Source organism: Aphis gossypii, chromosome X, assembly GCF_020184175.1.
Source record: "Aphis gossypii isolate Hap1 chromosome X, ASM2018417v2, whole genome shotgun sequence".
In the NCBI taxonomy this organism is placed as follows: domain Eukaryota; kingdom Metazoa; phylum Arthropoda; class Insecta; order Hemiptera; family Aphididae; genus Aphis; species Aphis gossypii.
The window spans coordinates 21,235,097-21,262,542 of record NC_065533.1 but is presented as its reverse complement, the minus strand read 5'-3'; the positions used below and the strand labels follow the sequence as shown (position 1 = coordinate 21,262,542).

Genomic DNA, 27,446 nt, shown 5'->3' with positions numbered 1-27,446 from the left:
TTACAGTTTTCAAATCCCTTTGATTTGGCAGAGCACTGTTTCATGTTTGCAACTATTTATGCCTTTTAGTCTTTACCTTACATTCGTGTTATTGATAAATGTATAATAAGGTATACATTTTTTTTTTTTGTCACTTTATCATAAACAATAGATACTTCGATAAAATTTTCTAAGTTTCGAGTTCCTAATAAGCAATTTGGAATAAGAAATATTTTCGTATAGGTTAAAACGATGACGATATGACGGAACGCCCAACATAATATTTTAATTGAAATGGTGGGTAACAAAATAACATTACAGTAACAATACCGTAAGTACATCTCTTTTATGATATTTTATACTCATACCTAATTAGTTTTGTCTTATCATATAAATTTGAGTCATCAAAAAATATAAGTACATTGTACATAGTCCATAATATTGATCAGTTTCAGGATTACAGGTAGACCATATCAGTAGATTACTACAAAAAAAAAAAAATAGATCACGTAGGTTATACCGGCAACCAAATAATTCACAACACTTCAAATAAAATAAAAATGTTTAAACTTTAAACTAAATATTTAATTTTGTTACGTTTTAAGTCTTATAATGAGCAGGTCTAGGATTTATATGCAACAGCGTGTTTTTTTTGCTACGTCCAAATGGAATTTAAGTGAGTACCTAATGTGCGCGATTTATATTATGGTGATGAAAATGGTGCTATTTTTATTTTGTATGTTTTTGCATATATTAAACGCAATGCATAGTTTTGCATATTTAGTATGATCGAATTTATTGTATTTAAGTCGATAATAACTAAACTGATCAAAGTATATAATTTGGTTTTTTAGTCAAACATAAATTTTATTTTTATAAATACAATCCTATTGTCCAATATAGGTAATATGTACGTTTGCCCGATCATTTATATTTGAAAATTTAAAAATAAATGTGGTCGTAGCATATAAAAAACATATTTCTACTGTTGATTGTGAATTATAAATTGTATTATTAGGTACTAAAATAATAATTAATTCACTCGAAAAATAAATAAATAATTTTTAATTTTTAATCTCAATTATATGTAGATATTATTTAACAATCAGCTAATCACTGATGTATTTCTTGAAATAAATATATTTTTCGTAACTATATTAATTGTGAGTGTATCTTTTAAAAATTAAAATGCATATTTTACAATTTTTTATTGCATACAAATCCTAGCCTTGGTAATGAGTAAGGGTAGATAATGTTTTTAGAATGACTGCCTACAGTAGTCCTTATACATTTTTAATGAACTATATTGTGGTAAGTGTTGTACCTAGTTCCTAAAAATCGTTAGTGGAAGTTCTAGTCGTAGGTCACAAGCTTTGGCGTTCTGAGAGCTAGAAGCCTAGAGTAATCATATTTTTAATGCCCATAGCCCTATTATTTAACATTTCATTTCATATAATTATATTATATTTCATAATAATATAAGGTAAACTAAGATTTTACATACATTTAAATCTGTACTAAAACCTCTCACTATAACTCTTTATCTGGACAATATTAAGTCTAGCATTATCAGAATAAAATATACTTCTAAGTCTAATTTCAGTTTCTTTTCAAGAAATTATATAAATTTTAACACTTATTACTTGAGATTCATAAAAAAATATTTTAATATTTTTAAGTTTTTAACAACTAGTTTTGAATATAATATAACAATTTATAATGCAAATATATAATATTATACAGACACCATTTCACAAATAGCCAATATTAATTAAGTTGAGAATTTTTGTGAAGTGCTGTTGAATATTCCTAACACTTGTGTGTCTAAATAATTGAATAATTGAAAAGAGAGACAATTTCAATACTTTATTTTTTTTGTAAATTAATTTTTCTTTGTATTTTAAAGCATTTCTTTGATTGAAATAAATAATAATGTAAAACTACAACTACAAGAACTCTAATGTCTTCAATGTGTTTATCTATCCAGTCTTAAATTTATTTAATACTTAAACTGTGATAAACTGATAAATAACATAAGCTGTACACATATATTTATAAAGAAAAATAGCATTGGAAACTAACTATGCAATGAATTATGAAATACTTAATGTGTAAAATAGATATAAAATATATTTTTAAAATAAATTAACACTAACAAAATATATTAATTTAATAATTAAAATATTTCTTATATTAATCTTAAATTTATTAATCTTTTAATCTTTGAATTTAATTTTCTTTAAAATATTGACACATTCAGCACTTAAGTAGGTTTTGCCATCTTTGTCTCTCCCCTTATCACAATACCGGTGAGCTACTTATTGGTACCATAACAATTCCAGAAAGCGATAAATAGTAATATCTGGATGAAGATTAATAAGGGCAAGTATTTGATAACCACCAATATTCCAGATTATTACTTAGTTATTGGTTCCTAAAAAAATCATAGACAATACATTACATAATAAATAATTAAAAAGTAAAAATGCAAATAAAAAATATCAGCAGATAACAAAATATTTTTAAGGTTGGATACAACAAAACACATCAACACTCTTTTGGTGATACTTTAAATCTGCTAATATTCTACTACTAATAAAAAAAAAATTGTTTAATTTTCAATAAAATAAACACATATTGTGAATCTTCACCATCTTGAATGTTTTAAACCTTTTTACTATACTTTCTTCAAAATTGCTAGCAATTAAATTATTGTTATCCGATTATCATGAAATCTTCAAACTGGACTTTGATGACCATCAACTACCAAGTGGTCAGCAACAAATTGGCCTGTCTAAAAAAGTAATAATCATAAAATTAATATTATCTCAAGTCATTAAAAATTAATTTAAGTTAAGTACCTACTTATTATTTACTTTGATGATTTTTGGTTTTTTGTAAATCTTCTTTTAATTTTATCTCATAATAATTAATCAACATGTGCATTGGTGCATTGTGCATAATAAAGATAGTCAGTCTCATACATAGACAATAGTTAATAGGTTGTGTAGGTTGTGTATCCACTATTAACCATATATTAAAAACAAGTCTTTTTTTTTTATTTAGCTTTCAGTTAAAAAAATAAAACAAGCATAGTAGTATAATATAAGTATGGTATTTATTTATAAATTAATTAAGTTATTTTTTTTTTAATAATTGAACTTTTTGAAGAATGAGAAAACTGATTTGAATTGTTCTGTAGAGCCAGCTAAGTATTAGGAAAAAAATGTATTAATAAATTAAATAAAAATCCTCTTACAAATATGAGTAATAAGTACAGTACACCACTATCATAAACCTAAACTTTATTTTGTTACAATACCTAGTATATTTTAAACTACTATTTTTAATATCCTAAATTAGTTCAGAATCAAAATATTTACTTATAATACGAGTTACAATCAATTTAAATGACTGATAGATTCATTTAAAATATTTTCTGTAGAAACCTAATCAAGCTAATCATAAAAATATGGAAATAATTTTATAGTTTTAAAGTTCATAATATAGTGAAGGAAGCTGGATTGTCTATAATTATCAGTAGGTACTATTTAAAACATGTTATAATAAGTTAATAAAAATAATTTAAAATGTAAATATTTATTGAATATATTATTATATATTATATACTATAAATATAATAATAATAATAATATATATATATATTTATATACTATACTATGAATAAATTAACCAAAGCATAGTTTTTTAAACAAATATGAAATATTTAATTTCTAAAAATAATACTATCTGATAAATCGTGGGTTGGGTTCATGATAATGAGAAAACAAGTTCTAAATTTAAATATTATAACTATAATATGACACATAAATTAATATATCCTCATTAATAACTCAGCTATATTATTATTATTATATTATTTAGTCCCAAAGGTAATTAAATAATATATTTATAAAAGTAATTTCAAGTAATTTTAGATAACTCATCTTTGAAAGAGGTAAAACAATAAAAACAAAGTGTGCAATTTCAATAATTTCATAAAGATTTGCATTTGAATAGGTACTTAAACATCATAAATTTATAAATGTCAGCACGTTTTACAGTAGTGTTCCTCTTTCCATCATTCTAATTACATGAATTGAAATTATTGTAAAGTTAATTATAGTCAAAATTGAAAATAGTTTGTCAATATGTAAAAAATATTATATTAAGAGGACATTACATTATTTCACATATTATATTCTTATTTCTTAATATCTTATAAACATACAACATAGCACAAGTGTGTTCAGTAAAACCTATTATGTGTTGAAGCTTTAATATTAGAGTGAATTGACCTATAATTGAAGTTATAGGGAAGAAAATGATAAATTATTAAATGTTATTTTTTTTTTAATATTTTAATATTTCGAGACATGAGTATGTAAAACATTGCAAATTGAAAATGTCTTATTTCCCATCTAACCTGGTATTTAATTATTCACCCTCATAGATCATGCAATTGATACAAAAACTAGTTTTCCTCATAAATACTTTCGTCACTTTTCAGCCCAGTAGGGTAACTATAAGAAACTTTTACCACTCTACTCAAATAACAAGAAAATGTTCAGTATATTGTCTACAGGTAAATATAAAGGTGAATTATCTAACAAAACCATGAGTAGTCCAGAATGTTGTCAACATTTTTAGGACTACAGTAACACCTCCAATTACTTTAAATTACACACACAATATTATATAGTATAATATAATTTTTTCTCCCTAACGTTATTTCGGAAATAGTTAATAAAGCTCCTATAATCCAGCCAAATATAATATATATTTTATAATGTATACTATTTGGCATTTGGCAAGTGTGTGCAGTGTGCATGTAAAACGGATGTGAATTTAAATGGCACAAAAGTTCGTCATATTGTCGATATTATAGATTCAATAATTAGTTAGGAAACAAAAATTAATCAAATGAACAACACTATGGCTAGCTATTTATTACTTACATAATATTTGACATTTGTCAATTTATCATATTTAAGACTTATTAATCACACATATTATGACCTGAAACGGCTGCAACTCCATATACAAAATAATGTTATCACTTATCGCATCCTAACGTCTGGGCCCTTGATTATGATAGTACAGATTATAAAATTATGGACCAGCTGGGGTCAGCAAAAAATGATAGGCTCTTGCTCGTGGAGAGTAAATAATTAGACCATCAAAAATATTTTTTTAATGTTATTTTTCTGCACAAAACTATAATAGATATTTTAATCTATTTTTATGAAGTATTTGGAGATTACGATGGTGTTCATCGTTTATCGCTGTTTAAAATAATAGTTACGATAACACATAGGTATGAAAAATGATTATTATTTATTAACTATACCTAGCTAATATTAAAGTTTTTTCTAGCACTCAAAAATTCTTTTTAAAATTATCTTGGCCCCCGAAGAAATTAATTGCTGACTCTTATTATAATCTGTGATGATTGTGTATACTTTAGATTTTTTACAGTTCTGATAATAATACATTTCTGTTATTTTGCTTTGAAGTTATTGTTTGAAGGGTAAATAGATAATATCTTATATTATTATACACCAATGCGAAATAAATATTAACTTTGTTGTATAATTTTGTATAACCTAAAATTATTTCTTTCAGCGTATTTTTTTTAACGAAATTTTGTTTTTTGTTAGGTACTATTTTGTGAGTAATGAAATATTATTATAATAATATTTCTTAGGTATTTTTTGTATGTGAATGAGTTGCGACTGTTGCGTATAAACAATAATTACTCATTAATTAGTTAGGTACCTACTTATTTATTTATTTTTTATTTTATTGAAATAAAACTACAATCGGGTGGTGGTAAACTCTTCCGGGTCAACATTATATGAGTCAAAATTGTTCAAAATTCAAAATTGCAATAAACTAAAAAAAAAACTAGTAAAAACAGTCATATAAAAAATAAAGAAAAAGCCACAACTTAAAAAATATTAGATTATAAAGTGAAAAAAATTGATACTCCATAAGTTTTTTAAAATCGGTTCCTACTATTAACAAAATTAAATTAAAAAATTTTTATTTTATCATACCTATGTTTTGTACATAAGATTTATTTTATGAATTTTTATTTTTTATTGTATTTTGACTATAACATTATAGCTCATAGCATCTAAAGGCATTAATTTCTATTATTATTATTATTATATGATTTTTATTAAATTGAATTAGTAGTACTGAAGACTCGGGAGAGTTAACAATCGCACCTATAGGACCCTAGCCCCCTACAATATATACAATTTTTCTTACAACAAGTGGGTTTGATAAGTGACGTAGAAAATATTTACACGCATCTTAAGATTAGGGAGGTTATCAAGTGGTAACACCCTTTAAGTGACAATAATAACAGAGACATTTTTTTTTTTGAAAGGTTTTACCTATAATAGTATAGTGACACCCTGCACTTTTTAAGTGCATTTATTAAATGTGTATATATTATAGATACACAATAACAATAAATAATTCAAAAATAGAAATATTTTCTTGTTTTATTCAATAAAATTTTTAATAAAGATTACAAAATTGATTTTGTAGGTATATTATTACATTTATAAATAAGTGAGAAAGTGAGTGTGTGCAGTGTGCTATGTGTGGACTTTAAATTAATAGCAAAAATAGTTATTTTAAATAATAATGTGAACTCGGAATTCATAAAATATAGGTAGGTATTTTACAATAAGTAGAAATACTTGAACACCCGAGGTCTTACCAAATATTGTACCACGAATGATATAAATACGTCATATAACAAGTTGTTAAACCGGCTTCAACCTATCGGCATCGAGCATACATAATATTAAGCTCCAACTTAAGTGGCACGTGTACTGACTATGATTATCCGTGTTAACCGATGACAAAACAACTTTCGAAGGACGCAACAATGTGGCTGGGGCCAAATTTATGGATATAGGTATAGAAGAAAAGGATCGGGTATGTCATATTTAAGGAAGACTTCAGTACTGCGTCATATTCGCAGATGTACCTACCTGCACAAATGCCGAATCCATAACTTTTTCACGCCTCACGCTTTAACATAAATTGTTAATTGAATAGGTAAACAAACAATTTTTAATCATACAATTGACTAGAAGAAGAATTTAAAATTCACGACTTTGAGCTACAGAAAGTTGGCACGCTATAGTATTGTTTATAAATTAATATTAATATATTATAATTAAAATAAATAATAAAAAACACATTTTGTTGGTGCATTGTAAGCCAGTTACTACCAGGACCAATCGCTATAAATACTAAAATAATTTTCACACACAAAATACGAAGTATAAATGTAAAATTATTACTATATCACAAGTGGAAATTAGTATACCTACACTTCAAAAGGTACACATCGCAAAAGTATAATATAATTAAATTAAATTAAATAATACATAATCATAAAAAATCTGGTGATTCATACCTATACGAAATAATAAAAACTGAACAAACAACAAAATTAAAGATAAAACTAATAAATTTATTAAAAATTAATAAAGTTCCTCATAACTCATAAGTTTTCTATAATAACCAATAAAAAAATATCAAAGATGTATAAAGTCAAAATATTATTTTCTAGCTATCTTATCGTTGCACATAACATTTAACAGAAGTATTTTTTTTTTTAATTTTTTTTTCTTTTTTTTTTTATTAAACGACTCAAAATAGATTTCCTTTTTATTCTGAACAAAAAACAAACAGTATTAAGAAAGTATAAACCAAAAGACAACGAACAAATTTTATACTGTTATGCTAAATCGATTATTCACTAGAATACTAATTTCTAATAATAATTAATATGAAACACAGATGAAAATTGGATGAGTAGGTTCAGAGAACATGCATGACAAAGATTTCCATTTTTCCATTTATACAGATAGATAAAGGTTTAAAATTTGAGTTTGATGATTTCATAAAATCACAAAAATTAAATCATCATTTTTTGTTTAAAAATTGTAATAACCATGACTAATATTTGAACTGGTATATTCCCAATAAGTTAGCTAATACCTATTATATAACAGCAGCTATGGTTTTTAAAAAAAAGGGTGGTCAAGTGGGTAACGCTTGATGTACGTAGATATCGAGTGGACCTCGGACATAGATTATAGGTCACTATAATAGATGCGTTAAGTTTGAATGCAATGATAAGTATCATTGTATACGAAAAAGATTCTGAACGGAGATGATATTTCGACAGCCTAGGATAATATTATATTTTCCAGTGGGTGATGAAAAAAATTATTTATCTTTTAATGACCAGAATACTCCAACATTAAACTAAGTTTCAAGTTTCTACGATTAGTAACTTTTAGCTATAAAAAAAAATTTTAAATTATTTGATAGTAAATCGTTATTTTACTCATGAATTTTGGATTTCGTAAAAATTTAAACTTAAAAATTTATAATACAAATTGTATTATAATACAAATTTTTTCCAATTGGCCAACGCTCAATTTATTTTCGTATACAATGATACCTATCATTGGATTCAAATTTAACACATCCATTATAGAAACCTACTCAATGTCCGAGGTCCACTCGATACCTACTGTACAGCAGAGCGTTAACCACTTGACCCCCATTTTTTATTGTTGCAATATTTGTATTCTTCTAAATTTCTTTAAGAATAATATGAACATTTTGCAAATTTATTTATAAAATTATATAATAATAATATATCAATTTTTTATATTATTTCAACTTCAAAACAAATTGTGGACGGGTTTTCGTATTTGCATATTAACTTTATTTTTTCTCATTTTTATATGTTAATATGTTATAGTGTACTACTGGGATTAAAATATATATATTACATATTTACATTATTGTAATTTAATTATTTTTATTAATATTTTATAGTCAGGAAGAATATTTGAATTATCCTACAATACTCATGAAGTAAATTTAAACAATTTGATTCAAATAAAAATTATTAAATAAAACCTAAATTTGAATTAAGAAAAAAAATTTATAAAAAAATTTTTAACAGCAAATATATAAGAATTATAGGAAATGAAAAAAAAATAGATCAGAGGATATAGGTAAATGAAAATCTGATCAATCTAGAGCAAAATAGCTAATTATTTACTTTTACTAGACATATAATAGGTAAAATAGTTAAATAGACAATAGGTACTATAGACGAATAGTAAACACGGGCTATAGGTAGTATTATACACGTCACGGTATGAGTACGAAAGACGAAGGACGGTGATGAATCAGATGCATATTTGAGAGTATGTTATGGGTTAAGTTAGTTATAATAGTTATAACTTATAACACATATCAGTTTCAAAAAAATCAAATTTGTATTGTTTTAACTCAAAAGCTAATCACTGTAAATACTTGAAATTTCCATCAAATGTTTATATTAGTGATATCTATACAGAGTTAAATATTCAAAATATTCTGGCTTTTTTGAGCTATCTATGGAAAACTAAAATTTTCGATTTTTTTTTAAATATCTTTTTTTTTTTGAAACATCCGTAACAAAACTTGAAAATGTAATACAAAATTTCTTATAAGTTGCTTTTATTGTAGTTAAACAAAATCAAAAATCCTTTATAGTCACAATTATTTTTTATAAGTGTTTAAAGTTAAAATGTTTACCTACGAAATATGTCAAAATAGCGAAAATTTGCAAATAATTTTGTAGTGGAAAATTCATAAAAGTTTTATTATTTATATCTAAGGTTAAATAATTCAACACAAGATTTTTCTTCAAATAGCTATAGAGAAAAACTCAAGCGTCATTATAGGAAAAAATGTTATGAGCGTCTGAATTTTAAATTTTTACGAAATCGCGTAACGATAATAATTTTTAATATGAGTTAATCAAAAAGTATAGGTAAGTAATAAATACTTGAAAATTTCACCAGTTATTTAAATTGACATTTTCTTTACAACATTTGATTTTATAAATATTTTACTTATTTTGAGGCTATTTATAGGTATTTGAAATATTCGTTTTTTAATTTTAATAGTTTATTACACTATTTATAATTTATTATAACATAAATCATAATAAAATATTAATTACACATCTTAAATATTTATTTAAGAAATGATTATTTTTTTGATTAAGACTTAACAGTTTATATCGTTTCAGTAATTCTAAAAATATATACATACCTAAGTAAGTATCACTTTAGATTTTAGAGTTTATTTCTGTGAAAAACTATTTGCTCATTCTTAAATATTCTTGTTTGTAAACATTTTACATTATTTATATTTATCATGTTTAAAAAATTAATTCAATTGACCATTGTTTTGTCGTGGTTCCTTAAGTTTTTTATAATGTTTGGTATGAATGGTGTGCTTCACAAAACTATATAAATAATAAGTTGATTAAACAATTAGTTTTATTAATAAATATTTAATGAATAATTTTTAATGGTAACTTACCTACGATAAGATGTGTAAACATTTTAGTAGATAGGAGTGTAATTTTAAAAAATTATGTCATAATATAACGTCAAGAGGTACTTAAAATGTTTTATCTTAAGTTGTATAGTAGCATAATAAATGTATGATAAATGGTTGTAGTGAGTAAAATAGTAGTAGCGTAGAAGTTACAATAGCAATTAGTAGGTAGGTAGTAGTATAAGGGGTAAACTATTAATTGTTTTCTGGTCATTTAAAAAAATTTTGCATTGTTTTTACAATTTTTACAAAAATGTTAAGCAATAATTTGTTTAAAAAAAGTAAGTTTATTGTTCGTTTTTCATAGTCTATAATAATATATTAATAAAAATTAATTGATAAATATTTATAGAAAGTGTATGGATTTACTGTTTGTTAAGTGTACTGTGTGTACTAGTAATATTTTCCATAGTAAAGGTAATTATTGTTGGTCCAAATGAATTTATCAATGAATGTCTGGAACTTTTTGGTGGTGACACAAAACAAAACTGGGTGTTCCTAGTTGCTGGTTCAAAAGGCTGGGATAATTATAGACATCAGGTATAAAAATGTTGATTATTAAAAGCTAAAGGTACATTAATAATAATTTTTCATTGTTTTACAATATGAAAAGTAATTAAACTAATTGTAGTACTAGTTTTTAGGCTGATGTTTCACATGCATACCAAACATTATTAAATAATGGTATACCAGTGGATCGTATAATTGTAATGATGACAGATGATGTGGCATTTGATCCTAAGTAAGATATATACTTATAAATACAATTTAAAATCAATAAAATATAACAATTCTGGCTTAAGAATAATATTTATTTTAATAAGTTTAAATAATGAATCCTATTAAATTTGCGCTGATATTAAAAATTTGAAACATCTTTTTATGTGTTCATAAAATTCAATTACAGAAAATAATTATCAGAAAGTAATAGTACTCATGTTTATTGAGCAATTTAAAAATAAAATAAGTAAAACGTTAGTAAGAATAAGCAGTAATTAATATATCAGTGCATTTGAAAATATAGTAATCCCTCGATATCCGCGGGGATTAGGTACGTTCCAACAAAGTTGCTCGGATATTGAAACCTCGGATAACGACTACGAGACCATAAAGTTAATATGTAAAAAAGGAGGTTAGGTTTTATCTACATATGTATTTCATTTTAAAAATTATAAGAAAGTTAATATATTTTATAATTTTTTGGTTAATTCCTTTTTTTTTTTTTATATATAATTTATTAATTATTTTTCGAATTTCATACATACATTAGGAAAGACGAAAAATAGTATTGATAGATGTTTGTTTCCTTTTGTTTTCCATGCTATTGCGAAATCCTTTGTTAATGTTGAAAACTTTATTAGATGAGATAACTTATTTATTCTAAAACATTATAGGAAAAAAGACATTTTTAAATTAGCCTAAAATTATAAACATCGTATTCGAAAATAGGGGGAAGATATTTATTATGAATTTAAATAAATATACATTTCATTTTTGTTAACATACTTAACAGTTTAAGTTAAGATTGTTTGATGAAATTGTCCTAAAATTCTATAAATAAAAATCTTATTAAATACCTAGAAAAATAATTAACTTTTATGTCAATATTTTTTATACTAAATAGTAAATCACATAAAAACATGAAATAGGTACTATCAAAATATATTTTGCATTAACTAATATTACTATTGATATTTAAAAATAATAATACTTTTTATTGGTTTTAATCTTAAACACGCAGAAATCCATATCGTGGTGAATTATTTAATCATCCTAATGGCTCGGATGTTTATCAAGGCGTACAAGTTGACTATAAAGGTGAGGTAAGTAGAGTAGTTTAAAACTAAAAACTATCTTACTAATTTTTATGACTAATTGTTTGTATAAAGTCTATGAAAAATAAATAAACTATAATAATTATTTATGATTTTTTTTTTTAAAGGAAGTACGCAGTGAACATTTTTTGAACATTTTAAATGGAAATAAGGCAGCTATGATAAACCTTGGCTCGGGTCGTGTAATTGAAAGGTAAAATATTTTTAAGTGAGGTTTGATCAATATTCAAATTTTATTAAGCAACTATGTATTTATATTATTCTATTTATAGTAAACATAGAGATAATATTTTTGTGTATTTTGTTGGTCATGGAACAACTGGCATATTAGCATTTCCAGAAAATTATTTATATGCTGATGAACTGAACAATGCATTACAATCAATGTATAGTAATCGTAAATTTTCTAGTGTAAGATTTTAAAGTTATATTCATCTAAGAATAAACAATATGTTTAATTTTTACAATTTTACTTTTAGATGCTCTTATATATAGATTCATGTAGAGCAGGTTCCTTATTTGATGGTATATTAAGTGAATATAACAGTAGTAAGTATACTTAAAAAGTTATTACTGTAGTAGTTTTAACAATTTAATATTGATTATGTTTCATTGTTTTAGTATTTGCTGTAACTGCAGCTGGACCGAGAGAAAGTTCATGGTCAACATATTGCAATGAGGGAGATGGAAAACCTGATGTTTGCTTGGGTGATGAATTCAGTTGTACATGGATTGAAGATCAAGCAAATGTAATTTTTATTTTATTGTTTATGCAAATTTTAATAACATAAATATTAATGTATTATTTTTATGAAGCTCGGTAAATTATATCCATTACAAGTGAATGAATTGGTTGAAAAAAGAACTGTTCTCAATCATTTTAATTACATTAGAAATACAGTTAAATTAAGTAATGTGATGCCCTACGGAGATTTTAGTATTGGTCAAAATAAATTATCATCATATATTGGCAAATCACCCGAAGTATTTTCCAAATATTCGCATTATAATAATAATGCTTTATCATTTAATACACGTAATGTAAGTGTACTGACGTATTGTACATAAATAATCATATTAAATATTATCTTTCTAAATGTATATACTTTACTTTTAACAGGATACACTTAAGTCAAGTGTTAAATTTTCAAAAAATACATATAAACCATATCAGATAAAGGAACAATATAATGGAAAGAATAATACTATGAAACAAAGAACTCTTTACAATAGTATTGTAAGTAAAGCGAGTTTAGCTTATTGTGATCAAATTGTTAATTGGTTTAGATTATTTTGATTTTATTAACCGCTGAATTCCATACAACATTTTTCTTTTAAAAAATTCTACATTTATATGCACCTAGGTACTTAAAATAAAAAAATAAAATTAATTAATTAAAAATAAAGTAGGTACCTAAAGAAACTATTTATTTTTGATTTTATTTGAGAATCTACCAATTTCGTTTTTATATTAGTTTAAAGAAATTAATATAATTTTTAATTATTATAAATTAAATACATAATAATATATGTACCTACTTACATTGTACATACTAGTATAATAGGTACCTACTTTAATTATATAACAATTCACAACTATAATCAGTTTGAAATACTATAAAAACAATATGAATGTACTTATGTACCTACCTTATGGTGATTCAATTAGGTATTTGATACTTGTTGATTCTAATAAATGGTTAATTTAACATTAGTAACATAAAATTTGGTTTGGGGTTTGCATTTTTGTTCTTAACAAACAATTAATTCTACAAACCAGTAATTATATTAAGTGAAACTTACTGTATTTCTAATTTATATTAAAATAATAATAACTAAAAACAAACATTTTTTAATTTTATAGATGAGAAAAATGATGTACAAAGTATTCAATACAATTCTGCAAAATGTTATAAAACAGTTACCAGGATTTGTAGAACATATTGATGAGCTTAAAGAACTTCCTAGTAATTTGCCATTAAATGTATTTCCATGTTATAGACAAACTTTGGATTACATCACAACAAACTGCTTTTCCTTACCCAAGGTAAAATTAAAAATAATTATATTTTTAAAGCCAATCATCTAGGTGACTTGGTGTAGCTATGAAAGTTTAAATATTTATAAAATGGTGGATAAAATAGGTACATTTTATATAAATTATTTTAACTTTTAATTAATTTATACTAATTTATAATGTTCATAAATTCATGCCATATAGGTACTAATATTTGAGAAAAATATAGTACACAAAATATAATATGAAGTTTTTCCAAATTAAAGGTTCTGTTTTGATTAATAATTTATAAAAAATAAAAATATATGATTTTTATACTCTACAATTTTGAAAAATTTAAACAATTGACATGTATTAAAAAATGTTCATGAATAAGTACCATTGTTTTATGCCAAAATAATTGTTTTTACCTATACTAATATTTTAATATTTATATTGTTTGAAATGTGTAGAATATATACTCACTTAATGAAGTGCATGTATTTTTCAATCTGTGTACAAGAGTTATAGACAGCAAATGGAAATCTGAAGAGTTTTATGTTTTGTTTGAACAAGTTGTGCATAATGTCTGTTCAAAAAATTCATCAACATTTTCAAATTTACTTAAAATGATTAATATTTATTAAAACAATTTTTGTCAATACCTACTCAATATTAAATAACAATACATTGAGAATTGAGATAGGATAAATATTAGATTATTAATTTAAATGTACATACAATTTGAATTATATATTACTGATTAAAATTATGTTGTGTTTCATAAAAATATTACTATGTAATATATTATATATATATATATATATATATGTAAATATTATTAATAGGTTTAAGTATATTTAGTAGTAATTGAACTGCAGAATAACTTTAATGTTAAAAATATTAAACAATAACTTTTTCGTAATTATTGTTTTAATGTAATTTAGAGGTAATTCAAATGAATGAAAACTTGAATTGTTTTATCATTTAATTTTAATTAATTCTCTGAAGACTACTAGTGAATTAATTAACAGGAAATAATACTGAAATATTGTAATTAAATTTTTTGTCAATATCTTGACACTGTATTTATTTATTACCATTCATTGTTTGAAATAATTTAATTGAGTAAATTTAAGTATATTTTTTATTATTGCATTAAATTTTTAGAAAATCAATACATTTTTAATAAAAAAATTTAAAATATTAAGTAGTATATTTTCTTTGTGATACCTAATGTATGAGAGATAATTTTATTGCCAAATAAAATTGTATTATTTAATTTATTAAAATAAAATTTAAAATATTAAAATGAAATACTTATCCAGTGTAACTAGAATTGTTATCAAAATGAAAAGTAGACTTTGATTTATTACAATATTTATTGAATACACCGATATACACACGAACCAATAGTATGAAATCAATTTTTTTATGTCTGAGAGCAGCATAGAGAACTTAATAATTCTATAGGTTTAAATATTTAATTCTATTGATATATATATAACTAAAGTATTGAAGATTTGTACTTAAACATTAAAATTAGGATTCAGAATGATAGTTAATCAAAAAATTTGATGTACCTAATCAGTTATCAGACAAACATACATAAATAAGTTAAAATGAAGTATAAAACTATTGATTGTCTGTTAGTACTTAGTTGATAAATAATAAATAATATATATTATGAATTATAGTCAACAACGCTCATACTTATATTTATATAGTCAGTTACCAGATCTGTAACATTAGACTAGTAAATTATATTTATTTCATTAGACCATAGAAGTAGATTAGCATTTAATATACCCTAGCATAATTGTAACAAAGTCAATCGTAGATTGATATGCAAAGCTAAGCTAAAAGTAATTTTAACAACAAGTTAAAGAAAGTTAAGTTACTTTGACATAAAAACTAACTAAGCTAGTATATACTATATAGCTTCTAAAATTTCCCAAATGTCTAACCTAGTCAAAAGTTGATTGCAGAAGATAATAATTGAAGTTAGATGCTAGCTTTTTTTTTTAAGATAAAAATATAAATTTGACCAATTTTCTCAAATGTAGTGTTTCATTACCTAAATGAATAATATGGTACTAACTGAATTTATACAATAAATAGCCATGGGTTAAGCCGTGGATTACAAAATAGACTTAAGGATTAATAAGGAAATAATATTATAAGAGATGTATAAATTTATAATTATAAGAAAATACTAAATATTAATTATACAAATAGACACGTCTTTCAGTAATCGGTACACAGCAGTTTGTCGGTTTTTACTGCACTGAATTCCATTCTGTTTTAAATTGTAAAGTCATAACTTCCTAATTAGTTGTGTCTAGATTTGCAACGTTTACTGTTTACTTATATTCTAAAGTTGACAACGCACAATATTATTATATTTGTAAATGTAATATCAACGCACACTTCTTTATTTATGACTCGATAATTATTAAGCAAAAAATAATAACAAGTATGAATGGTAAGACAGTACGATAGCAGACCACAGAAAATAGAAATTATTAAATAATATTATAACTCATATTAGCCCGCGCACCAGCTCGAGCAGACACGAGCGCTTATCTAGAGCTTATCAATATCATTTAATTGATAACGGACAATGATAATACGTGTGGCGACACTGTACAACACTTATCACGGTTAACTGAGAATTTACGTTCTTCCGCGAACGACACACACACACGTCATATTAACAATCATGGTCCATTCATTATCTCAAATCCAAACGATTTCGGAACCCCTTTCTTCGTAGACGTGATTACGAACGCATAATATTATTATTATTATCATTATCATTATTAGCAAGATCGAGGTCGGCGGCGGCGGCGGATGACGAAAGAGAGAAATCTGTCGTCGTCGCGATCTCTAAAACTCCGGGATCTCGGTCGTGTAGTCGTCTAGCGGCTTCGCTCATTGCAGCTGCTCTCAATGACGAGTCCGTCGGCCCCGCCGTAATCGTTTCTTCTTCCATGGTCGTCGGAGCTACGTACGCCAACACAGGAATCAACGAACTCCACACCGTCCCCCCCCCGCCGTCACCTCCGAATCATGACGATTTCGGTTCATAACAATTAAACGTGATAAACACTCACACACACACACACACACCTATGTGATTTCGTAACGTCGTCCGTCGTATACGTGGATTATATGTGTAAGTGTATATATATTTATATATATATATATACGTACTTAGTACACAATATATATATATGAAATATTAAAATGTGCGTGTGTGTGTGCGCGCGCGCGCGCGTGTGTGTTCATAGTACTTCCATAATCGATTGTAAACTCGAATAATTTTCCTACACAGTATTATTGTTGTTGTTTTTGTTGTCGTCGTCGCATCTGTCGTTGCCGTTTTCGTCGTCGTCGTCGTTCATGTTGAAGATCTAAGCGCGTAACGCCGACAGTCGTGTCCGCGCCGGCGGACGCGCGACCGCCCGCCCGTCAAAGCACGGTCGACGAACGATATGGCCCAAGCTCGAAAGCGTTGATCGTCGCCGGGCCCGACGAGACGAGTGCGGCGCGTCCAACACTGCTGGTGTGTCCGGGTGTTTGCATGTGAGTACCGACCGCCGAATAGTGTTCGTTTGCGCCCAGACCGCCGGGTACTGATGGGGATCGTCCCACCGTCCGGGTCTCCTAATCGCCGAACGTTTTATCAGCGAGCTTAACGACGCACAATAATAATAATAATAAATAATCGTATTTCAGAGCATGACATATATCAACAACGCAATCATGTTGATAGAAGAAGAAGTCGCCGGCAACATGTCGAACAAACACAACAGCAAAGTTCAAGATAAAAATATATGGAAATCGTTGCGGACGCACATTTTGTCACGCCGCGAGAAGAACAAACAAGGTACGTTATTGTTTCCATCGTCTCGGTAGTCGATAGTTACGTACAGCGATATTCTGCTACGTTGTGTTCGGTAGGTTTGTTGTTTCTCGGATTAGGTGTTTTGTAGTGGGTGCTTACAATTGAAATCGTGATATAGGAACAGCCTAGGTAGTGTGTAAGCGATGAAAACAAATGAAAAAAAATCTTGTTTTCTACAATAACGCAATTAAATTTAATGAACAAAACAAACAATTATTTCTACAAGTTTCTACTATTCACCTAGGTCTAAACAAATGTATCTTAATTAGATTTTGGACCCCGTTTAGTAATTCTCTCTGTATTATTTTTCATAAAATTAGTTTTTGCTTCAAAACAGTGCTGAATCATTTCTATGTGGTTTCGTATTTATTATTATATCTTTTTTGTCAACATCTATTCTTAGTGAAATCAAAATATTTTTTCTAATGAATATTGAATTCTGTAAAAATCATCTACAATACCTATAAGGGTATAAAAACCTGTTTAGCTGTTTGTCCAATTGTAACTTATAAATGTATACAACCGATCAATCATTTACAAATTGTTTTTAACTCAATTTTAGTGATAAAAAAAATAATTAAAGGGCAGGAGTTCATGGTAAGCAATTACAAAAATAGTGTTTGTAGATAATTTAATGATAGGTATGTCAATAATTATCATTATCAATTTGTTAAATACATTGTTTTGATTATATGAATTTATGAATAATAGCAGTGTTTTGAATTAAAAAAATATTTAAAAGTATGATAACTGTAACCATGTTTACTAGTTCTTTCTGTTCACTTAAAATGTTGCTAAGAAAAATGTATTATGTAATATTAAATTTATCAAGCATATACCTAAAAATATGATATTATTTATAATATATTCCTCATTCCCAATATAAATACAGGTAAACTAGATAATGAACATGTTTAACAAACATATCTATTTTGATAAATGTGTTGCTTCTTGAGTTTTAATAGGAAAATAGATATTACTAAAAACATTTATTTTTAAAATTAATTTTAAATATTGTTCTGTTAGTTAACTATTGACTAAATTTGAATTTGTTTCCATTTTATTCTTTTAGATAGATTTACAGTAGGCAGTTGTTTGATAGTACAACTATGATTTTTAATACATTTTCAACTTGTTTTCTTTTCTTGAATATTATACCTAATTCTTTTTTTTTTTATTATTAGATTGATTTAACATTATTATTTTAGTTGGGTTATTAAAATGTTGTTCCTCATAATTTTATTGTTGGTATCTAACATATGATTGTTTTTAATTTTTTTAAGATAATACAAATAAAAATGTTTTCACATCCACTATTTCTTGTAAAAACTAGATATTCAGAAATAAAATCATAAGATTCATAATAGTAATTATATACTTTGTATCCATATTTTACATTTACAGTATAAATATATTATTATATTAAGTATTTAAGTATGTAGTGTTGTAGTCATATAGTCTGTATAGCCATAAAAATGTATTTTACAATAATTACTACTTGTTCATTTAAATTCAAGCTGTTAAACACGTGATTATTGAATTGTATCAGATCCTTCATCTATACTTATTGTACAAATTTTTAATAAAATAATTTGATTTTCTAAAAGTAAATGTATTTTATATTTCACTTAATTTATAATACAGTACTCTTGATTATCCCTGGAATAGGATTGCACATCAACCATGAATTACCAAATTCTGCAGTTAATCCACGAAATATATTTTGTTCTTCCAGTTATTGAATGAACTCAATAATGCGTCTTAGAGATGTTTGATGATTCATATTATCATATGTCATTGCCAAAATAATACCATGTATCTCCAAAATGTAACTTTTATCAGGGGTCAAAAATTAACTATAGAATAATGATAATGGATACATTTTGATAATGTATCAATGTTTATATTTTCTTTGGATTTTATATATTATATTTGGTAGTTACACTAAATTATGTGTTTTTTACTCATTTTCGATTTTTTTGAAGATACATGGTATGGTTTGGCAATATTCATAACTCACTTTACTATATTATATTGTATCTAATCTTTTTTTCTTTATTTTCTGAAACTACTTAGTGTTCTTATACTCTAACTACTATTTAGTTATCAAAAAGATACTCCTCTAAGTTTGGATTATTGACATCACAATTAACCCACTTATCTATTTTATCTTCATCAACATTATCTCTTTCAGAAATAGATTTTACAAAACTAGTCAAATTAAAAGCTTAGACTCCATTTTTCTCTGCATACTCTTTCAATGTATTTTCCAAACTTGGAAAATTTTTATAATATTCTATAATACAATTAATAATTAGTAATTAAATGCTATTGTGACAAGAGTGATTGTTCAGATCACAATATCAGGTTATTGCAGTCCAATTAGACCAATTGTAAAACCGTTGTATGATTATATTGAAAAATAATAAATCATACCATATGATTTCATACCACTATTTTAGTGGGTATATTCATAGTTCCATGGATAATCAATAGTTCAATACTGTATATATTTCACTGATTAGATTACAAAATAAACCTGGAAAACTTCTCTGATGTATAGTATAAAAAGATATTGAATATTATGAAAAACAATAAATTCTTATAGAATGCAGTCTATCAGCCTGTATATCTAAAGATATCTGTAATTTATTTATATTACAATTAGCTACTTATTTTTCTATTACAGTAGAATCTTGTTACTTCAGCACCCTAGTAATCTTGTTTATTTTTACTGCATCTTGCTAAAATTCTATTTTAAAGATAATGTTAGAATAGTATTACAATAACTATTATAAGCTTATCAGTGGTTATAATTGTATCTACACTAATCTAATAAATCGGATCTTTTCATAGTTATTTTTCAATTAAAACTTTCATAGTTATGTATTATATGATTGTTGTATGTATGTTTATACTTTGATTTAGTTCATATTTATACACCTACCTATTTGCGTTAAACACAATATGTTATTGCACAAATTTTGACTTAGATTCATATTTTTAATTTTAAACACTAACAGAATATCAACTGGTTATTTACCACTTTTTTTTAAATTTCTAGTTTTTTTTTTTTTTTGTTTAAATCTAAATTTAAAATTAATTAATTATTAATTTAGTTATTATTTTAGAAATCGTATTAAAATTAAAACGCAATATTTTGTTGAATTTTTGGATTTTTTAATTTTTTAATTTTTTTTTTTTTTTTGACTGTTCATATTAAAATTATTTAGGTATGCATACTAAAAAAGGTCAAGTTTTAAATATGCTTTGAGAAGTGATCGTTTCTCCTATAGATTTTTAAGTGAGTTACGAGTATAAAAATATTAAATGTATAAAAATGTTCATAATTCATTTAAAAATTAAAATATCATAAAAAACCAATGAGAAAACACTGATAATGTTCTTACCTAAAAGTTTGATAATAGGTCAATTCACTCTAATATTAAAACTAAAAGTACATTATTAAAACTTATGTAGGTATGAAAATATATTATGTTGTACATGTGTAAGACGGATACAACACATACAAGTGCGACATCCTTTTAACTAAAATATAATAAATTATCTTGTATTATACACTTATCATGTACTTAGTTGTATTTATTTATATACAGTGGACTCTTGGTAATTCGAATCTTGATAACTCGAAATTCTCGATATTTCCAATAAATAAAATCCCCCTTCATAAAACAATAACACTTATTGTTAAAATCTTGTCAACTTGAAAATTAATTAAACAAGATTTTTTGTATATCTCAAATTTTCATTTCCAAATTTAGAACTAAATATATGTAGTAAAATAATATGTATAAGACGATATTTAGGACAATGATAAAGAAGAAATCAAAGACCTGCAAATAGAACCCTGTATCATCACTAGTAAAAAAGTGACACTTGCTTTAAAAAAATTATGTTAATATATTGAAACCATTGAAGGTATTGAAAATTTATAAACCGCTCGATTATTTAGAAAATAGAATAGAGAACAATCTTTTGACTGTATACAAATTGAGTCCCGGATTGTTTTAGGGTATATACCAATTGAGTCCAGTGAAATTTTAGGTATAAAACTAATTGAGTCCATGTTTTAATACTAACTGAGTTCTGTCTAATTAAAAAAAAAAAAACATTTTCCTCCCCATTTTTACAGACTTTTTACGGACTGTCTGTAGCAAAAAATTCTACAGATATGGTTAAAAATGAATATAAAATACAGTATGAATTATTTGTGTACAATTTAACAAATGAAGATAATGATAAAATAAAATTTTTTATATTGGTAAAAATATGTATGGGATAAGCATTATATATATTCAAATCTAGTTAATGTGTTTGATTGCAACAGTTGCACTTGATGTTGGATTTCTTTTTCTTTTATATAATTTCTTGTATACTTTGATATTTTCATCTTTTTCTTTTTCTAATTTTTATATTTTACTCAAAATAATCCACTGACTCAATTCATATACTATTAGTTTCTTAACCCCAGACTCAATTAGTATATGTCTTGTTTGTACCCAAGACTAAATTAGTAAATCTTTTAAATATTATATGTTGGTATGAATATTTTTTTATTTCTTTGATGTAAACTAGGTACATACTAAATTAATTTAAACTTTTTTCTTTTTTTAAATACATTTTTTGGTAACTCTAAATTTTTATTAAGTCAAATTTTTTTTTCTACCATGAAATTAGTTACCGAGAGTACACAGTATTTATATTTTACTGATTCATAATTTTGAATAATTTTTGTTAGTCATTAATCATTATTGATGTGAGTATGTGACCATTTCGGAATAGAATGAAATAATATAATAAAACATATGGTAAGGAAAACAAAAAGTTCTCTAGCTTTGATACATCAAATAAATTAAAAATACATATTGCATTTTATTAATACTTCCCCCTACCTTGAACTATATATGACAAAAATAAAATTAGTGTATTAAAAAAACTAAAAAGAACATAGTGTTTCAAAAATGATGCGAATTACAAATTAATATTTGTATACATATAGTTTTTTTAATCAGTATTTAAAATATATTTTAATTAATAGCTGAAGTTGATGCTGAGGTGCTAAGAAAAAAAAAATGTGTAGAATATCAAAAAATGCAAGAAAACAAATTGTCGTTAGCACAGATCAATGGCCGTTTAATTCAACTAAGAGACAAACGTGATGAACTTGAAGAAGAAAAACGTGCACTTTTGAATCAGTCACTAGCTACTGATGATAGTATGGCAACTGCTTTAGTAGTGGCTAAAACTGAATCTAATTGGTATTAATATAATAAAATGCGTTTTAAAATTTTATTATTTACTTATATATCTATTTTTTATTTGTGTTTTGCAGTGAACCTATTAACAATAAGACTGTAGTGACTAACAATATCAATAATGCTGTTGTTACAAATCATCGACCAACCCCTTTACTTCAACAACAACAACATATATTTAGACAACAGTCTTCAGGAGTAAATGCACAGTCTGGTGCAGGATCTCCTGCTGCAGGTAGCGGATTAAGTCCATTGGCACAACAGTCTTTGATGATGCACAATTCCAGTACCAGTAACACTGGAGGTAGTAACCAAACATTATTGGTTTGTTCACCAGCCACAATAAATGCTGCAAACAATCAGAACAATAATGTGACTCGTTCTACTATGTCATTACCAGCTTCTTTATCTAGCTCAATGAGTTTTACAAAATTTCCGCCGCTGTATAGCAGTAGTACCACTCATTTATTAGCGCCGGTAAATTAAAAAAATTAAATTTCATTTAAATATGTTTACAATGTAAGTTTCTTTCTAAACTACTAAATTATAATCCCTAACAGACTTTTTAGCACATAATTCAAGTATTGTGTTATTGATTATATTACATATTATTATATTTCCAAACTATTTTTCCTCTCTATTCACTCTACTTACTTTATGGCTGATATTAACTCAAATCACTACAAAATAAATTTTAAAATCTACCTACACACTAACTTCCTCTTTAATATTTCACTATTTATATTAAATATTTATAGTTTATACTTCATATCAGTGTAATTTAAATTTTTATTTTTGATTTATTTAGAATGTTGGAACCAGTAACAAAACGGGTAGAACACCATCTCCACAACCCCAAACTATACAGCAGCAAAATTATCAACAGCCACAAATGACCATACCTTTCCCTCCATATAAGCCAATGAATAATAGTGGAAGCACTACTAATAATTTAAATTCTACTGCTCCAGCTCCTGTAGTGAATAGTATAAATCAGTCATTAGCTACTGGAACCAATAGCAATTATCCTAGTAAGTTTTTATGACAAAAATATTTTTTTATTAATACATAGTTTATAAATTATTCCATGTTTTCTTATATATATTTGTCTATGTAATGTGATAGTTATTCTACAATCCTCACCATTTAAAGAAAATCTAAAAAATGTATGCTACATTGTATTAAATGCTTAATTTTTTTTAATATACTTTAATTTAGTTGAAAACTCAAATAGACGTGGAAATAGAGAAGACACTACACAATCATTTAATAGAAATGTTTGGATTAACAACAACTGCAACAATAGTAATAGTAAGCAGATAAATAACATATTATATTTATTTTTATATTGCAGGTTTCCTATTTTAGTTAAATATTTAAACTATATTTAGTTTAGATATGTATTATTTGCATTTCAATATTTGTTACTATTCTTTTATTAACGTGCGACCTACACATTATACATTTTCAATGAATTGTGTGACCCACATATAGCTATTCTATTTATTTCTTGTCTTGTAAGAATTCATTGTAATTTATGTCATAAAAGCATCTTTTATGTCTGCTAAAAATTTTTCAATTATAATTTGCTTGTTTGGATGAAGGGATCTCACCACTCCTCTTTAAGTTGTCAAGGTAATAATGGAGGTGCGCCGTCTACTCTTATTCCCTATTGCTTTTTCAGTATTTTTCACAAACATTGTGTGGGGTTTGGGTATCAGGATAAATAATTGTTTATTCAAATTAAATTATTTCCATAACAATCGATAGATAACCGCCATAATAATAATTTTAAATTATAATAATGAAATTTAAATACAGGTTGCTACTTAGAATAAAATCACCAGATAATACAAAAAATGATCAAACATTAGAAAATATTTGAATATGATTTCATAATGATTGAAAAAAATGCAAACAAAATGTACAGTATAAATGCCATATAGCCCGCGATATAGGTAATAATAACTCCTAAGTATTGTACAGTGTCGGTCAATAGTTATGTGTAGGTTGCATATTGGACCAGTGCCATGAATTCTCTTCCATATTTTTAAATTGCTCTATCACAACATCTCGACATAGATTGATAAATGATAACTAATCTGAAAACACATACTAGATGACAAAGTGCTATAGTTTTAAAATACAATTGTAACAAATTGTCAAAGTATAGAAAATAGAATGTGATAATGTAGATAGCATACAAGATAACAATTATTTGTTTTTAGAAAACACACACCTAATGTCAGTAATTATGGATCATTCTACCAACCTAATTCTACTACTGCAGTTAATTATTGTGTCAATAATGGCATGTTGTCTTCAGCTCCATCATTATCTTCAGTAAATACTGTATATAGCTATTCTGGGCCACCACCGCCACCACCTCCACCACCACCTCGAACAGAATCGTCTAATAGTGGTAATTTAATCGTGAGTACAGCTGGTGATCATGGAGCTCAACAAATACCAAAGCCTCTTTCTTCTCATCAACACCATCAACCTCATCATCATGCACACACTCATCCACCTATGTACATGAGCCCAGGCATTCGAAACCAAACTAGTAATCACACATGTATGTTTATTATGAACTTCAATTTGTTTAAGTAGAAGGGTATGCTAATGGTTGTTTTATTTTTAATCAGATCATCCAAAACCGCCTCATAGTGTCTACTCAGATGATAAGTTGGCACCTCCTCCGTCATCTAATTTTTATCAACAACAAGGCAGTAGAAATATTCATTTATCAAATACTACAACTGTCACGTCACAACCACATCAAATGGTATGTAATTTTAAAATTTTTGTGAAATAAACTTGGATTATTAATACTTTTGTTTATTGAGCAGAATCAAAAACCGCATAATATTGGTTATCCTATGCGACATCCGACATCTGCATCTCCAGCTTCTCAATTATCTCCAGCAATCATTCAGTCGTCTCAACAACACGTGAGTTAATCTATGTATTTCTTACTATAAAATACTACACTATTTATACTCTAATTATATACATAGTATCTATAATTTATAAAAACAAAAGTTAAATTTAAAAGTTTTTAGTCTAGATACAATTTATTTTTCCTTGTTGATCTTGCTTCATAAATCTTGCACTAAGCCGCGTTCACTATTATTATTATTGTCCATAGCGATCAATGATAAATTTAATTACATTAACATAGTAACTTCTTTGATAATTTTTTTTAATTATTATCTTATAAACGTAAATGGTTCAATATTTTTCTATGCAGCAGATCAAATATCAAATAGCATTGTTTTGTAATTTACAGGCCTCATATACTGTTCCAACAAGTTCAGTCACAGGGTATTCAAATAAACCGCCTGCCACTGTTGCATCAACTACCGATATTCCTAGATATCAACAACCATCACAAACGCCAATGTCTAGACACGAATAATATTTGTATCAAAAGTAAACTTTGATAGTTGACGAGTACCTAGATTAAACTAAATTTAGTGTACTTTATTGTATTGCTTAGTTTTAATACTCTTTTAAACACTGTGTATGATTAATACTACGGTGTTTGTTATACAATATTATTACAATTATATATATATTTTTTTGTACTTTGTAAATTTAATGACACATACTTTTTTAAGTTGTTTTATATACGCGAGGGTATTCAATTATTATATTGATATTTGTATGTATAAAAATGATTTTTAATTATAACTCTTGAACTCTTGATATAGTTTAAAATATTTCAATTGTATAACTGATTAAATTATTTAATAAACTGATTGTTTAATTTGGTTACATAACACTACTTTTATTTTCATTAGTGCTTGAATCTAATACATTCTTCTCACCAATTCTAATTTAATTACTATGATTAACTAATACAATTCTGATATTGAGAATTAACCATAATACTCAAATTTAAAAGGATACACATTAAAAAGGATATATTACACTAATTTACATTGCATGTTGGAGTATAGGAATAACAAAATGCAATCAATTGGAATAGGTAAGATCTA

At 25.7% G+C, this 27,446-nt stretch overlaps 2 protein-coding genes and 1 long non-coding RNA gene across 9 annotated transcripts; 2 read left to right on the top strand and 1 right to left on the bottom strand.

The window, feature by feature from the left end:
• The first annotated feature begins 520 nt into the window (after positions 1–520).
• LOC114127879 (legumain-like) lies at positions 521–15,316 on the top strand. 7 transcript variants are annotated; one of them, XM_027992228.2, is made up of 12 exons: positions 521–655; positions 10,778–10,965; positions 11,070–11,167; positions 12,167–12,248; positions 12,368–12,453; positions 12,533–12,671; positions 12,740–12,809; positions 12,882–13,009; positions 13,077–13,301; positions 13,381–13,497; positions 14,125–14,307; positions 14,730–15,316. In XM_027992228.2, exons 1-12 carry the CDS (start codon positions 592–594, stop codon positions 14,901–14,903), a joined length of 1,554 nt encoding a protein of 517 aa, XP_027848029.2. In that variant the 5' UTR covers positions 521–591; the 3' UTR covers positions 14,904–15,316. The 7 variants fall into 7 exon arrangements, with proteins under 7 accessions (XP_027848029.2, XP_027848030.2, XP_027848032.2 ...); XM_027992229.2 differs by lacking the exon at positions 521–655 and adding an exon at positions 10,319–10,706; XM_027992231.2 differs by lacking the exon at positions 521–655 and having other exon boundaries at positions 10,816–10,965; positions 12,167–12,243.
• On the bottom strand, positions 1,692–6,288 carry LOC126551556 (uncharacterized). The gene is made up of 3 exons (XR_007605486.1): positions 4,938–6,288; positions 2,845–3,002; positions 1,692–2,773 (listed from the first exon to the last, which is right to left on the bottom strand). It is a non-coding gene; the product is annotated as an uncharacterized LOC126551556 (long non-coding RNA).
• Positions 15,317–16,740: 1,424 nt separating the features above from the next.
• On the top strand, positions 16,741–27,222 carry LOC114127866 (dual specificity protein kinase splB-like). The gene is made up of 10 exons (XM_050205258.1): positions 16,741–17,844; positions 17,998–18,148; positions 23,226–23,445; positions 23,520–23,919; positions 24,251–24,473; positions 24,661–24,761; positions 25,678–26,020; positions 26,091–26,230; positions 26,295–26,396; positions 26,735–27,222. The coding sequence occupies exons 2-10, from the start codon at positions 18,001–18,003 to the stop codon at positions 26,861–26,863; spliced, it is 1,806 nt and encodes a 601-aa protein (XP_050061215.1). The 5' UTR covers positions 16,741–17,844; positions 17,998–18,000; the 3' UTR covers positions 26,864–27,222.
• The last annotated feature ends 224 nt before the right edge of the window (positions 27,223–27,446 follow it).